General features: G+C 37.9%; 1 protein-coding gene across 2 annotated transcripts in view; it reads right to left on the reverse strand.

Moving 5' to 3' along the window:
- The window catches only part of whrna (whirlin a), a 72,139-nt gene that overhangs the window by 21,195 nt on the left and 34,881 nt on the right, over nucleotides 1–16,063 (reverse strand). The window contains exons 4-5 of one of the 2 annotated variants that reach the window (XM_088392404.1): nucleotides 8,501–8,709; nucleotides 6,060–6,096 (exon numbers count right to left, since the gene is read on the reverse strand). In XM_088392404.1, coding sequence (XP_088248530.1) covers nucleotides 6,060–6,096; nucleotides 8,501–8,709 — 246 coding nt within the window. Of the gene's footprint in view, nucleotides 1–6,059; nucleotides 6,097–8,500; nucleotides 8,779–16,063 lie in introns of both variants that reach the window. The other variant, XM_088392403.1, reaches the window with a different exon arrangement.

Genomic DNA, 16,063 nt, shown 5'->3' on the forward strand with positions numbered 1-16,063 from the left:
ACTTATTCACAGACTCTAAAGTGCCAATGGATGTGATTGTGAGTCTCGGTTGTTTGTCTATATTCCCTGCTATTGGCCGACGACCAGTCCAGCGCACATATAACCAGTGTCGCGACCTTCGACCCAAACGTGGACAAATGGTAGGGAAAATTGATGGAAGTACAAATCAATCTCAGTACTTTTCTATGCATCTGACTGAGAGAGACGATACAATCAAAGGGGTGACCATGTGTGTGTGTGCGCGTTATGTTTTTTTAATGATATTTTTTTTATATGAAACCTAAGGATACCTATTCTATTTATTAACTCAGTCCTCACCCCCTGGCTCATTTTCTAAGACAGACTCCAAGGGCAACATTCAGAAATACTGCTTTCCTTGGTGTCGTAATCCAGATACACTCATTAATCACTGGATTAATTTCGAGTTTTAAAGTTTGCCATCCTGAGGTCTGGTACTTTGCAGTAAACTCAAAGTGGAATAATGACTTCCAATCAGACTTTAAATGGTACATTGAATACAAAATACAATATGCGTCACTACACTAAGTTCCCTTGGAATACTTTCTATGTCATAGAGGTCAGTTGTGCACGTGAGCTTGAGTGAATAAATATGGCAGTAGTTAAATTAGCCAGAGTGTTAGAACACATAATGTATTGAGTAGAACACGTAATGAGGTCAAATGTTAGCTCCATTTGTTGTATGCTGTCAGTGGTACTAAAAGTATCATATGAAATATGCCAATCAGAAATCACAATTTGTACAGGCTTGAAAGTAATATGGTCATAACATTAATAGAGCATCTTTTATGCTCAGCGCAGAGAGCTAATAAAACTCAATTAAAACTTAGTTGCAACATTGCTTAAGCTTAATGTAAATACAGCCAAAAGATGTACAAAAGTCTTAGGAATAACTATTAATCCCTGACTCTGTTTTAAAATGATCACTTGTCAGCTGTTGGATTGATAAGAAAAAAAGTCTGATGCTGATAAACGGCATAATGTCAAATATCGGCCCTGATAATTAGTATGGCCAATAACTGGTCTATTACGAGTACTATAAATAGCGCTGAATGTCCATTCAACCTTTCTGATTTGGGATTTGCCTGTGAATACGCCATTGATACATGTTAGAGAAACTACCAACATTATAAACAGAGCTATTCTATCGATGAAAAAAGTCATTTTGAAGCTGAGAAAATACAGACTATCAATCTGAGCCAATCTCTAACCATTGTCCAGAGCCAACACAATTAGAAAAAACTTAATTTTTGCATGTAAAATGTAGATGATGGAAAACATGGCAATGGGTGATAGAGGGCTGCATTCAAAGTCCTCAAAACTTTCAGTGACGTCAGTAACAAGCTCTAGAAGCCATGATTGAAGATATCATAATCTACATTTTGCAGAACACTTTATGAACGAAAGTATGGAGTTACAACAGAATATGCAAACTACTGATTAACATTTTTTTCCCTTTTGAAATCAAACACAAATGCTTTCAGTCTACAAAAAAGTAATTGGCCTCACTGCTTCAAAAAAATTAATAAAAAATCACCGGAGCTTTGTGGTGTTTTACCACAAATTTATTTAGTTACTGCAATTGCATTCGTATGTTCGTTCGTTCGTTCGTTCGTTCGTTCAGTCATCCTTACAAGGGTCAGGGCTATACTGGAGGCTACTGGGCAGTAGTTGGGGGTCACCCTGAACTGGTTGCCAGCCAATTGTGCTCACAATCACACCAATGGACAAGGTATGATTCTGGAAATTTCATGATTTGAAACAAACTGATCTAAAACAAAAACACCACCATCATTTAACAAACCCAAAGACCCAAATCCAAAGACTAGACCAAGGGTGTCAAACTCACTTTTTTCGCGGGCCGCATTGTAGTCATAGCTTCTTTCGGAGGGCCATTATGACTGTCAACCCAAATAAATGTATGAGCACCTCATATTATATACAGTAAAAGCTACAAAACAAACTGACAAATAACTCGTTTTCAAATCAGATGATTAAAAACTGGTCAAATATTAAAAAAAAAAAGATATTATTAAAAGTGAAGACAATTTGCAATTCTAGTAATGACACACGAATTTGATGCACAATTTATCTTCGCGGGCCACATCAAATGATGTGGCGGGCCGTATCTGGCCCCCGGGCCTTGAGTTTGACACCTGTGACCTTTAAGATATGATTCTAGAAATTTCAATATTTTACATCCAGACGTTAAAATCTACAGATATTGTTACTTCTTTTGACACTTTCACTTCACTTTCACAATGATAATTAAAAAAATTTAAATCAATGGTAGAATGAGCAGACTTACCTAGCTAGGTTGCTGGAGTCTTCTATCACAATCAAATAATAAAAGATAGTTAAACTGGCACCCTACAACATACTTAATGGGATGATAATTTCTTACAGTGTTATAAATGTGGCACATCTCACAGCTGGCGTAAGTTGACATGTTTACTGAACCCATTAAATAGAAAAATAATAATTAAAAAATGGATAGAGTCCACTCAATGTGTCAACTCAATTCCTAGAAAATACATCAAACTGTCTCAGGATGACAGGTGGGACAAGCTAAACTGCACAGATGTTTGAGCACACACCAGAGCACAATTGGCAAATGTGTTGTTTTTTGTTTTGTCAATGTAGCTGCTGCAACTGAGTGATTAGATGCCTTTACAAGACAATCAATACCACTGGCACACATTTTACATAACAATGTTTTTATTCCTAAAATGTGCTTTAGTCTTAAGTAGCCTAACTAAACTTAGAAGAAATATAAAAGGTCTTGATAGTAGAAATCAAGGGTGTGAGAGCAATAATGATTTACTGAAATGTTCATGAGCTTAAAATGATGAATAAATGGACATCTTTATTACAAAAGTCAGGGCCGGCAGGCAGATTTAATCGGCCATTGACAAAAAATTGGGTGGATTTATTTATTTATTTGCAATTTTACAGATGTTTTAACACATTACAACATAAGACTCTCTGTTTTAAAGCTAAAGGAAAAATAATGTGAAACAGTCGAATGTAATGCTTGTAATAAAATAATACAAATTAATCAGCTCATTAATCGGTTATCGGAATTTTATCCTGCCAAATATCGGAATCGGCGTCGATCGAAACAATAAATCCTCATCGCTTACAACGTACAATGTTTGTCAAATGCCCCATTTATATTCAGTTCAGTATTATAATTTGCTGTTTTCTCGCGTGTTACCAGTGCCCTGAAACAGCACGTCATAAGTTGTGTGCCTGAATGTTTGGTTAATTACAGGAATAGCTGTGCTGTGTAAACAGATTGTTTTTAAACCCTCTTTACACCAGCTGTCTGGAACTAATATATCTCTCTTCCTCTCTAAATATCTCCCGTCTCCCTCTTGTACCTTTTCCCCATCTGTCAAGAAAATGATTGTCCATCAAAGACTTGGTAATGAAATGTGAGCTATTTCTCTCACCCCCTCCCCTCCCCTCCCATCAGCAGCTGTCTCTTCCAACATTCTGCCTTATAATTCTTCATTTCAAAACAGCCCTGAACTTATTTTAAAAGTCAACTTCAACAATTAAGAGATTGGAAATTCCCCAAAATATGAAAGGTTAGTGGTGTAGTACAATGTAATAGAAATAGATATATTTTTTTAATCCATGCTTGCTAAGAGTACCGTAATTTTTGGACTATAAATCACAGTTTTTTTTTCATAGTTTGGGTGGCGGGGCGATTTATACTCAGGAGCGACTTATATGTGAATTTTTTCACAAATGTTCAAAATTCAAAAATCCGCGATGTAGTGAAACCGCGATAAACGAACCGCGATGTAGCAAGGGATTACTGTAATTTGAACTGCAAGTGACGTCAGCGGCGCGGCGCGCGCGGTTGTTTACATAAAGGACAAATGATTCGATTACGGGATGACGAAGATAACGAAAGGCCCCACGTTTGAAGGATTTAATGATTTGGAGTGACACTAATTTTGAAAAACGTATTTATGTTATAGTTATTTGATATATTTTATTTCGTGTATCAACTTGTATATGTTTTTATCATTACAGTTCAGTAGTTGTTGGCTTGTTGAACTCTTGTTTTGTTAAATAAAGAGCCGTTTACCAAACCCACGTCTTTCCTGGTACTTTGTTAACGCTACAATATAGTTATATACTAGATCTGTGCGGCGCACGCGCGGCGTTGTTGACATAAAGGATGAGGAATTTGACCGATGGATTTAATGATTAGGAGTGACACAGATGGTTTGACAATATTGTTGTTATATGATAGTTATTTGATATATACTTTATATATCATTATATGGGTCTGTGGAATAATTAGAAATGCAACTCACGACGAGTCCGACGTCAGTGGCGCGGTGCATATGAGGCATTGTTTACATAAAGGACGATCGATGGATTTAATGAATTGGAGTTCTTCTTCTTATCGTGGCTACAAGGCAATTAGTTACAAGGCTTGGCTAGATGTGGTTCAGCTACAGCTGAACACATTTCTGTCCCTTCTTAATAAACCCTGCCAAGTCCGGTGCTGTGCAGGGCGGCTAAGATTGTTCGTTTTGCAGAGGAGAACCCTTCGATGTTCACAGATAGAATTGTCAATGCTGGTCGTGAAGAGGTTCCTCGTTTCCAAGATCGACCTTTGTGTCTATCTCCAGGCATGATGTTGTTTTCTGTTCCGTAACTTTGTGGCTTGTAGCTTGCAGCTTTCGGCGTAGCTTGTAGCATAGCTTGCAGCGTAGCTTGTAGTGTATCTTGTAGCGTAGCTTTGTAGCGTAGCTTATAGCTGTGTTGTAACTTGTAACTTTGCTTAGCTTCATGAATTGGAGTGACACCGATGGTTTGATAAACGTGTTATTTATGTAATAGTTATTTGAATAGCTCTGAATGTTACATCAGGCCCGTTCTCAGCTCCTTGTTTGTGTATATGTCACGTTAGCATACCGTATCGTTTTGCCTGTTGTTGCTGGTTCATGTCTGTTTTTGGTGCTGGATTTTGAAAAATAAATTTGCCCCACAAGTGCGACTTATACTCCGGTGAGACTGTATGTTTTTTTTTTTCACTTTATTGTGCATTTTATGGCTGGTGCGACGTATACTCCGGAGCGACTTATAGTCCGAAAAATACGGTATGTTGATGAGGAGAGGGCAATTCTGTTCCCCTTGGGCACTGGTGTCAAAGCCAAGGCCCGGGGGCCAGATCCGGTCTGCCACATCATTTTATGTGGCCCGCACAAGCAACAACTTAATGTTTCTTGTTAAAATACCAAAACTGTAAATTATCTTCTCTTTGAATAACAGTGAGCTATTACAATGATCTTTTGTGAAAATCACACTTTCAAACTGAATTAGGAAGTTGTTGAACTTTTTTTTACTGGATTTTATTATGTGTATGCGATAATATAATTTATATATAACTTATGAGTGATTATTGGCCCCACGAGGGGAACCATAACGACAATGTGGCCCACAACAAAAATGAGTTCGACACCTCTGCTCTAGGGCATATATGTACACCCCTCTACCTGTTCCACTTATAAATGTAACAATCAAATTGCTCATGGATTGTTTAAATGATTAACCAAAATTAAATACTAGACAGTTGACGCTCATAATTGGAAAATATCTAAAATGTAAAGGAAAATACAGTGCAAAGAACATAATGACATTTTCACTTTTGTTATGAGGTGCCTAGTATGCTAGTGGATAGAATATTAGGATTCAAATGTTGACACTTAAAAAGCATTATTATTCACACACATGGTTACTAAAAGCTATAAATTGAACCCCTACAGTAGATTTGTTTTTTTTTTTAAATTTCCATTATTTCTTATTGAAAGAAATAAACATATTCAAAAGCTGAACAAATCAAAGAGCCCTAAAAAAACATTCTAGTAAATTAGTGTGGATAGAGTGGTAATACTGTATTTTAGTGCATTTAGAAATGCACTCTTGAGAGAAAGGTAATCAAAAAGCAGACTTCGACTCGCACAAATAAATGGTACTCACAGATGAGCAAATATTATGTGTTTTGTAAACCTCACCTTTCCAGCACCAGATGCTCCCTGGTCAACAGAGTAGCTGTGAAAGAAGGAAATGGAGACTAATTGAGACAGCAGGCAATGAGAGAAGCAGATGATTGTGCACACAAATGATGTCATTATCATATAAAGATTATTGTGACGCGGCACGGAATCACACTTTTATGTTTTTACATTTTAGTCTGCTGTACGTTGTATGCTTGATAGCTGATGACACATTTTATTCCATTAATGCAGGAACTGAGTACTCTGCCCAGTTTGCACACAGTCAGGTTTATTATTGACTTTTCTGGTTGTTGACAGTCACGTATGGGGAAGAAGGGAGCTATAAAAAAAAATGGGAGGTGGGGTTTAGTTGCCCTCCTAGATTGCTTCCTGTTACCGTGTTGTTGTTGAAGCAACTGGATGAGATTTGACCTTGGTCGACTGAATTTATTTAACTGCTTTCAATCTGCATGTCAAAGCGCCCTTTGTAACAACTTTTTTTGTGGTACTGTTCTGTCTGAAAGTTAAAATTTTACATGATGGCAGTGTGAAAGGGAGCAGAAGAAAAGATAGGACGGCAAGGAAATTTTAACAACAAATTTGTCATAACCATAGAAAATGTGTAAAAAAACAACAACAACAAAAGAGCAGTTCTTCAAAAGTGATTTACGCTAGTTATCAATCTAACAAAAAACTTTTCATGTCTTGGAGTGATACATATGGATGGAAGCAGTCACAGACAGCGGCCATTTGTCTCTCGCAAACCAATGCAATAACCACGACAGAACAAAAGATATTCTACCACATATTTCTTGTTTAACAAAATGGATAATGTAGTACACAGGTGTCAAACTCAAGGCCTGGGGGCCAGATACGGCCCGCCACATCATTCTATGTGGCCCACAAAGACAAATTGTGCATCAAATTCGTGTGTCATTACTAGAATTGCAAATTGTCTTCTCGTTTAATAATATCTTTTTTTTTTAAATATTTGACCAGTTTTTACTCATCTGATTTGAAAATGAGTTATTTGTCAGTTTGTTTTGTAGCTTTTACTGTATATAATATGAGGTGCTCATACATTTATTTGGGTTGACAGTCATAATGGCCCTCCGAGAGAAGACTACAATGCGGCCCGCGAAAAAAATGAGTTTGACACCCTTGATGTAGTATAATGTTATATATCTACGTTTGCTTTGGAGATTACAACGTTGTGTCTAGATATGTTTTCATAATGAAAACCTGGTCTGGAATTTGCAGTATATCCGACTTTACTTCGCTTGTTGGGACCAAGCACTACTCTGAGTTATGAGAGGAAGATGAGTGCCATTTTCTAAAGAAGGCTGGCCTTTTCCAGTGAAGCTGCAGTTGCTGCTTGTTATATGAAGAACGGGTTTGATGTCGTATAAGATAGTGAAGGAGATGGTATTTCTGGGTTCATTTGGCACACATTTTCCAGTTTTCTGCACATGCTGCTCTTAAATCCCAAGCATCTGGCTATCTTTCATTATGCTAATGGCTAAGAGCGATCTATGTTGATGTTTGTCAGTGATAAATGTTCCTCTTTAAATTGTTGGCACAAGATAAACACATCTGTCTTCTTTGGGTCTCTTTCTTTCTTTTCCTTTTTTTCCAATAATCATCAGCTTTGCCGATCTTAAATGCCCACTTGCTGTCAAAGGTCAAGTACGTAGGTGGATATTGTAGAAAGCCTGCTGGAAGATACTGAAGATTAAAGTTGTGCTCTATGAATGGAACTGGCCTGTTTTTCCATTCTGTCTGCCTTAGCTAAATATGGCAAACCAAATACTGCCACCCTTTCAAAAACGAATTGATGACTGAATCAAACTTGATTGTCTTAAAAAAAGATTGTCACATAACACTTTCTATACTCATGTCACTCGTGACTGCATGTGACTTTGCTTTGATATTTCTACAACACGTTATTTTGAGGTATGATATTCTTTCATTAGTTTGCCATTTTTAAGCAGATTTTTTTTTAGATGGGTTGGATTTACCGAAATCAAATTCCTTGTTTGGCACGCTCAAACATGGCGAATAAAAACTCTTGAATCTTGAACGGCTGATTATTCAAAATGGCCTCAAATGAGTTACGTATATATGTGACAACATGCTTTTGACAGTCTTCAAATGGGTTTTTATGTGACCTCGTGTGAACAGCAACGTTGGAATACTCCAAAACAAATATTCAAAAAAAAAAAAAAAAACAGAGAATAATTTTGTCTTGGAAAAAAAATAAAGCAACAACAGCCACTTCTGCCACTATTGCTCTAACGGTATCGAATGTTCACAAGGGCAATTCCACCCAAGCAATGGTGGGAGGAGGCATGTAATGAACTTTTTGTTATAAATACTCTTTGAAGGGAAATCAATATTATTAAAAGTTGTGTCTGCATTGAAGATTTTTTGTCCAATACACATTCTTTTGGTAATCTTACCCTGCCATACTGTTGTTTGCGGAGCTCTCTGCAATTTGGGAGCTGGCAATCCACTTTGTTTCACCAACAACTGTCCTGGCATGAGGCAAGCGGCCCACATCTTTCACCGTCATCATCAGATGCCGCGACGACTTCAGTACTCTGACGGCTTCATCGTGAGGGATGTTCAAGAAGCTGCGGCCGTTTACTTCCAGAATTTGATCCCCGACCTGCGACGAGGGCAAGGAACAGAAAGGAGTGGTGGAGGGGCAAGATTGCAAGGGCGGGCTGGCCAGAGACTGTAACATGAATAGGTACACAGGTCAAAGGTCATAGAGAGGTAACAACAGATGGAGGAGGTAGAGGTGATTGAAACAATTAGGTTGTTGTATTATGTTTTTGGTTACACGTTTGGACCCTGCCTACAGATGTATTGTCTGCTCCTTAACAAAATTATTGGATCAACAACAAATGCAAAGTTCATGGCACTAGTAACCCTGATAATTTTTAATTTTCCATTTTCATGATTTTGTAGCTGAGTGTAAATCGGTGAATTGGGTTTGGAATTCCTCAATCATGCTTTAAATGGTAAAATATCAGGAGCTCAGTGAATTCATCAATGGTGCATCACATTTTTATAATTGGTGGTCCAAACAATTTGTCAAGCACTCTACACTGTATACATTTGTCACACGCAGTAATATAATATTGCAGTGTTAAATTTTGTATTGCATAAAGAGCAATATAAGTATGGACTGATTGCTGCAGCTTTTCTCAACTCTCAACTCTATTTATAGAACACTTTAAAAACAACCAGTTTCACACAAAGTTCTCCACATAAAGTTTGTTTATACTCTGCTATGAGCTTGAAATCAAACAACATCAAACGTACTCTCATGTGTAAGACGTTGATTTAAACCACGGCTCCAGTCTCGTCCACAGATTTTTTTTTTACATTTGATACCTTCACAATCTCTACTCCTGCAATGAATAAACGCAAAAAAGTGACATTGGTCTGAGGTCAGACACTGCAGCCACAGCAAACAGTTGCCATCACAGCCGACAGGTAGAACTAAAGCCTCAGGGACAGATTCAAAAACTCGATTATAAGCATCTTGTTCCAGCTCTGCTTGACAAAAGAGACTAAAAAGTGGCAATAACCGCTCATTACTTTGCACTGTGTTTGACATCCCCTAGAGCAATATTTGCTGTGATGTTTTCAGTTTTTTCCAGATTTCAAATTGTGGGATTGCAAATACAAGGAGCAAGCGCTCCCTTCTTCAATTAAAACTAATAACAAAATAAACTATTAAGAATCCAGACAAATCACTTTAAGGCGATACCTGATGCAGGCAAACAAAAGGGGGTTTATTCTCATGATATTTGGGCATTTGTATGAAGTTGTGTTGTGCATCACCTGGCGCCATACGAAAAATGTCTTAGCAATTACACAATTCCTGAGAGGTTTATCATTTCTACTTTAGTGAGATACAAGCATTGACAGTATTGTCGTATTACCGCAACTGCATTCATGTTTCTACTCATCTGTTGGTATAGGACATGGTTAAAGCGTCATTAATCGGAGTGAGAGGCTGAAGCTGTGAATAACAGTTACAATCAGACAAGCCGACTGTAAGCCTTGATGAGTATTGATTGTGATTCCGGAATAATAGGCCCAGCATTTTTGCTGCATTCTACTCGCTACGTATATTGCTTTCTGTCCTTTCCTTGCTCTCTTTGTCTCTCATTATTCTGCTCGCCATTCTCCTATCCCCCTCCTTCATTACGCCTCTATTTGACACAAGATGGGCCCCGCGCCGCGTCAAGAGCATTTTATTTTCTATGGTCAATCTCAGCCGCGCACGAGAGATGCCGTGAGGAAGTTAGATTCAATGCAATACAACAAAAGCCGTCGGAGAGTGAAGGATCAATGATGCCGTTGGATAATAATTTCCGTAAAGAGGACAAAAGTAACAAAAGGCTGCATTTACTCAAATTGTACAAGTTGCATTGAATTTTTCATCATGATTTGGACAGAATCAGAGAAGAATTTACAGTTACAAAGTCAGCTCATGTTGCAGCAATTTGTAGACAAGGCAGGCTTTTAAGACTTTTAAGTTCAGGAATAATATTAATTTAACTAAACATTGAGGCCACACTAATTGTTCTAAGAGTATTTATTTTGAGTTTAATTAGATTATTAAACACATTGTTAAAATTGTGTACAAAAACCTCTTCAACGGTTTAATTTGTAATCAGTACTGACTTTGGGAGGGAGAGCGAGAGAGTGTGTGCGTGAGGGAGAGAGAGAGAGAGAGAGAGAGAGAGAGATTGCTAGCTGTGGTTTACAAGGCCTACTCAGATAATTCCACTGCTAATGTCAATTTGCCATTCTTAAAGGAAACACAATTAACTTAGATGCAAGGAAAAACACGCTTTTTGTTCACATTCATTCATGACAGCATCAATGCACACATCTGAGGAAGTGAGCCTCGACAGATAATCAGACAATGCAGACAATCTACATTATTGGAGTAGCAGCACTGTGTAATAAAATATCGTCCCTGTTTCCTTCCTCTGTGCTCGCTGGTTTCCAAATCATGTTTGAAAGGAAATGATTCACTTCAGTTATAGGCAGATTTATATGGAAATTGTGACTCGCTTGGGACAAATCATCTCCTCTGTCTTCTCATTCTAACAGCCCCCCCCCCACCACTGGAGGGGTGCTGTGGGGGGCGATTGGGAGCAGACAAAAAGACAGCTGAAAGGTCTTCAATAACTAGCAATCATTTTATTGGCAAACTAGCTACGTAACTTGACCCGAGAGAGGCAGTAAGTGCCACAGGGCCTCCAAAGTAAAAGTTCTCAACTAAATTCTGAAATGGAAGAGTTCTACAAGAAGCAGCTAGTGTCTTACTCTCTCCCTTGTCACTTCTACTGTGGGAAAAGAATTTTGAGAACCAATTGCATTCACACTCAAAAAGTTACTCCACCATTTCTGGCATGGAAAAGCAGTGGAAATGTTAATTTATTTTCTGATTGGTCATCATTCCTTTCTATTTGACAATCAATGATTATTTCAAAGAATATTTTATGGTAAACATAAACATATCCACTCTAGCTGTTTTCTGCACAGATGCAGTAAAATACAACGTTGGCACACTTCCTATCAGCTGATAATTAGACTGGAAAATAACAGTCATCGGATAATGCGGCATTTAGCTTTGTCCAATTTGGGTCTCCTGAGAGAGATAAAGTCAGATTTTAAAACTCTCAAGTATTTCCATGGTGGAACCATCCACAAATACCCATACAAGTCAAAAAGTCACAAAAGACCTGGATATTGATCTTTAACCAGGACACATACAGTCCAAAGCCCTCGGATCCCCGAGACAGGTTGTCCAGTGCAACAAGGACATATTGCAGCATTATTGACAAGTCAAGGTTGGTAAATCTCTTTTTACTGATCGATGCATCACTTGGACTGCTTGACCCCATTCCTAACAGGCAACAATCTTCAACCAAAAGAAAAATTCAGAACCATAATATGAAATAATACAGTAATTGAGATATCAGTACATGGTATGCATAGAAAAAATAAACATGGGGAACACATAACAATAAATCAGGGTACACTATATAAAACTAGAAAAATACTGATGAAACAGGTGAAAAATGCGGTAAGAGACTGCTGAACAAGTATTGTTTGTCCTCTGTGTATTCTGATCGTAAACTCAATATTAATAAAAGCCTAAGATATAGGTTTTACGCTTAAAGAGGAGAAAACTAAAAGTTTTGCTAATGAAAAGCATGGAATTGTTCATCTCAAAATTTTGATGAGCAGCAAGCAGGTCTTGTTGTCTCTGGAGTCCTAGTTCCATCACCACTAACCAATCACACAAGGCAATTTGAATGAAGTGGGCTCAGAAATATTTTCACTTTTTTTTTTAAGTTTCATGCACTAATTAATATGTGCATCTTTGTTAGGTCCAGATGGATGGAATTTTGGATGCTTGGTGGATGGCCACCATGTTCCAATAAGGCTGTAACGTTGGCAAGGAGGTGGTGGAGTGATGTTTTGAGCTGAAATAATGGCGAGGCAGATGGGAAGTCCCTTTAGGATAGCTTCATGTGTTAAATGACCTCTGCAAAATGTGTGCAGTCTCTAACTGAACATTTCCTGACATGATTTACAAAGAGCAGTGTTTTCTGTGAAGCACATTGAGTTGCCTTGTGTATGAAATATAAAAAAAACGTTGCCTCACATTTTCTGAAGTAAAATGACTGTCATGGAAGACAACATCAAATCCCATGTTGTAAAATCCACCATTTAGGATTTACCTAAATACAATACATACGTACGTAAATACATACATACATACATACGTACATACATACGTACATACATACATACATACATACATACATACATACATACATACATACATACATACTGCAACCCTATTGATAACATGTGGAACCTTCTTCATAGAAAAATCAGAGTGTGTGAATGGCAGTACTTTGAATATCCTTCAAGAAAAATCAGAGTTAGTGAATGGCAATACACCGTACCTAAAAACAAATGTCAGAAAATATTTGTGCAGTTAAATATGATTAGGGTGCAAACTATTTACAGATTTACAAGTGCTAGGGATGACAGAATTGTTTAGGTGATATCGAAGAGGCGGGGCTTATATAATAAAATTTCAAGGCAGAATAATGGATGCTTATCAAAAAATCTCATTCTCTTTGAATTGTATCGAATATTTAGGAACAAAAACAAGGCTTGGTAATTTGGAGCACAGTGTAAAGAAACGTCCCACTAAGATGATTCCCCAACAGTAGAGTAAGTAGAGAGCACAAAAAGCAAAACAAAACAGCAGTGCAAGATACCAACAGCAAGCAGCAGTTGTTATTCACTCCCTAAAATGGTCCCTTGTGGCTTGTGTGTATGAGAAAGGCGAGGTGCCTGTTAAGAGGTCTGACTTTGATCAATGGACCTCTGGGTAGCAATCACGCTTTACGGCTGTCTATATGTGGTCCCCAATTTGAATCTCATATTTATCGAAGATAGAAAAAGTGAACTTGCCTTCTGCCTTGCAATATTCAGGTACACCAGAGTCATGTTGTTTCACATTCATACTGCTACAAATGGTGGACATAAACAAGCTTCGCTTGCCGTCATTCGATATTTAGACTGTTTTATGTAGCTAAATGAGGTAACATAACACCTGTATTTAAAAAAGAACTCAGTATGAGCCAGTGCGGCCACTGAAAACCTACGCAGGCACAGGGAGAACATGCAAACTACACACAGGGAGGGTTGGAGGTGGAATCCAACCCGCACCCTCTGAACTGTGAGGCGGACATGTTTTTTTTTCTTGTCAAATAAAATTTTATGCAAAACTAGGCAACTGTACCTTAAAGTACGTTCAGAATTTATACAATTCATTTCAATCTTCTGATTACTGTGCCACCCATTGAAATATGGTCATCTATAGTTGTCTGTCATTGTGAGTTATTGCTAGATGCCAGATGACTGAAATGTCAGTAAATGACCTTGTTGTTTGCTAAGCCTCTTTTTTTGTCACACTGTTATGTGCTGTCTCAGCAGGATTGCTTTATCATCACACAGGATGGAAAATCACCCCTGTGCAAATGAGAAATCCTTGGCCTGGAGCCATTAACATGCTCACAGCTCTCTTCATTTAGTTAGACAACCCTCATGTGAATTCAATGTTTAGGCTTGGGGTTCAGAAAAAAAATAAAACTTAATGGCGAGATCAAACTCAGAAAATATGACTTATATGTTACATATGAAATAAAAAATAATGGGGGCATGGGGCTGAAAACATGGTAGAGATGTTTTACTCTGCTGCGGCCTTCCTGTGTGGATTTTGCATTTTTTTTAGTTTTCTCAGACTTCCTCACACAATCCAAAGATCAGAATGGCTGGTTAATTGAAGATGTTGAATTGATCATTTCTATATACCGTAATTTTCGGACCATAAGTCGCGGTTTTTTTTTTTTTCATAATTTGGGTGGGGGGGCGATTTATACTCAGGAGCGACTTATTTGTGAATTTTTTTGCAAATTTTGAAAATTCAAAATTACGCGATGTAGTGAAACCACGATAAACGAACCGCGATGTAGCAAGGGATTACTGTCCTTTGACCTGCAAGTGACGTCAGCAGCGCGGCGGTTGTTTACATAAGGACAAAGGATTCTATCACGGGATGACGAAGATGACGAAGGGCCCCACGTTTGAAGGATTTAATGATTTGGAGTGACACAAGGTTTGAAAAACGTATTTATGTTATAGTTATTTAATATATTTTATTTTGTGTAGCAACTTGTATATGTTTTTATTGTTACAGTTCAGTAGTTGTTGGCTCGTCGAACTCTTGTTTTGTTAAATAAAGAGCTGTTTACCAAACCCACGTGTTTCCTGGTACTTTGTTAACACTACAATATAGTTACATACTATATCTGTGCGGCGCGCGCGCGGCGTTGTTGACATAAAGGACGAGGAATTTGATCGATGGATTTAATGCATACACGGCATTGTTTACATAAAAGACGATCGATGGATTTAATAATTTGGAGTGACACAGATGGCTTGATAAACATGTTATTTATGTAATACTTATTTGAATAACTCTGAATGTTACTCAGGCCCGTTCTCAGCTCCTCGTTTGTGTATATGCCACGTTAGCATACCGTATTATTTAGCCTGTTGTTGCTGGTTCATGTCTGTTCTTGGTGTTGGATTTTGACAAATAAATTCGCCCCAAAAGTGCGATTTATACTCCGGTACGACTTATATATGTTTTTTTTCACTGTATTGTGCATTTTATGGCTGGTGCGACTTATACTCCGGAGCGACTTATAGTCCGAAAATTACGGTATTTGAATATGAATACAGTGATCCATCGTTTATTGCTGATAATTTGTTCCAAGACATATATTCCAAGAGAATATATGGAGTCAATATTTTTATGAAATTACTTTTATAACCTTTTATTGTATTTTTAAACACTTTATTGTACACTTTTTAAACATTTTAAAGATAAACGGACCTATAGAAACATCCTTTAAGGCTTCAATAAAACTCTCAAAGTCACAACACCATAAAAAAACGATCCTGCTGATTTTGTGGAGGCAAATGAAGTGGAAGAGTGGTTACATAGCGGGATTGCGGGAGGTCGAGATACAGCGTGGTTAAAACTACTCTCACAGCCGTAAGCCAATCAGCGGCAAGGATACACATCAAGATGTTCCCATTGGTCTTGTCTCCTCTACCAGATAGCCAATCAACAGCAAGGATACAAATCAACATTTTCCCATCGGTCCCGTCTCCTCTACTGGCCAATAGTGTGCTGTAAAGTCATATGGGCAGACAAAGCCCCAAGCTCCAAGTGACGCTGCAAAAAGCACCAAACTATCAGCAATGTTTAATGCTCTTAAAAACCCACGATGCACTGAATGACGAACCTCGAAATAGCAAGGGATCACTATAGTTGTATATGTGCTCTGCAATTGCCCCTTCCATGGTGTACCCTAAAAAACTCAGCAGGTCCCACT

This window comes from Syngnathus floridae, chromosome 12 (genome assembly GCF_059516105.1).
Source record: "Syngnathus floridae isolate MCC-2025c chromosome 12, RoL_Sflo_1.0, whole genome shotgun sequence".
Classification (NCBI taxonomy): Eukaryota; Metazoa; Chordata; class Actinopteri; order Syngnathiformes; family Syngnathidae; genus Syngnathus; species Syngnathus floridae.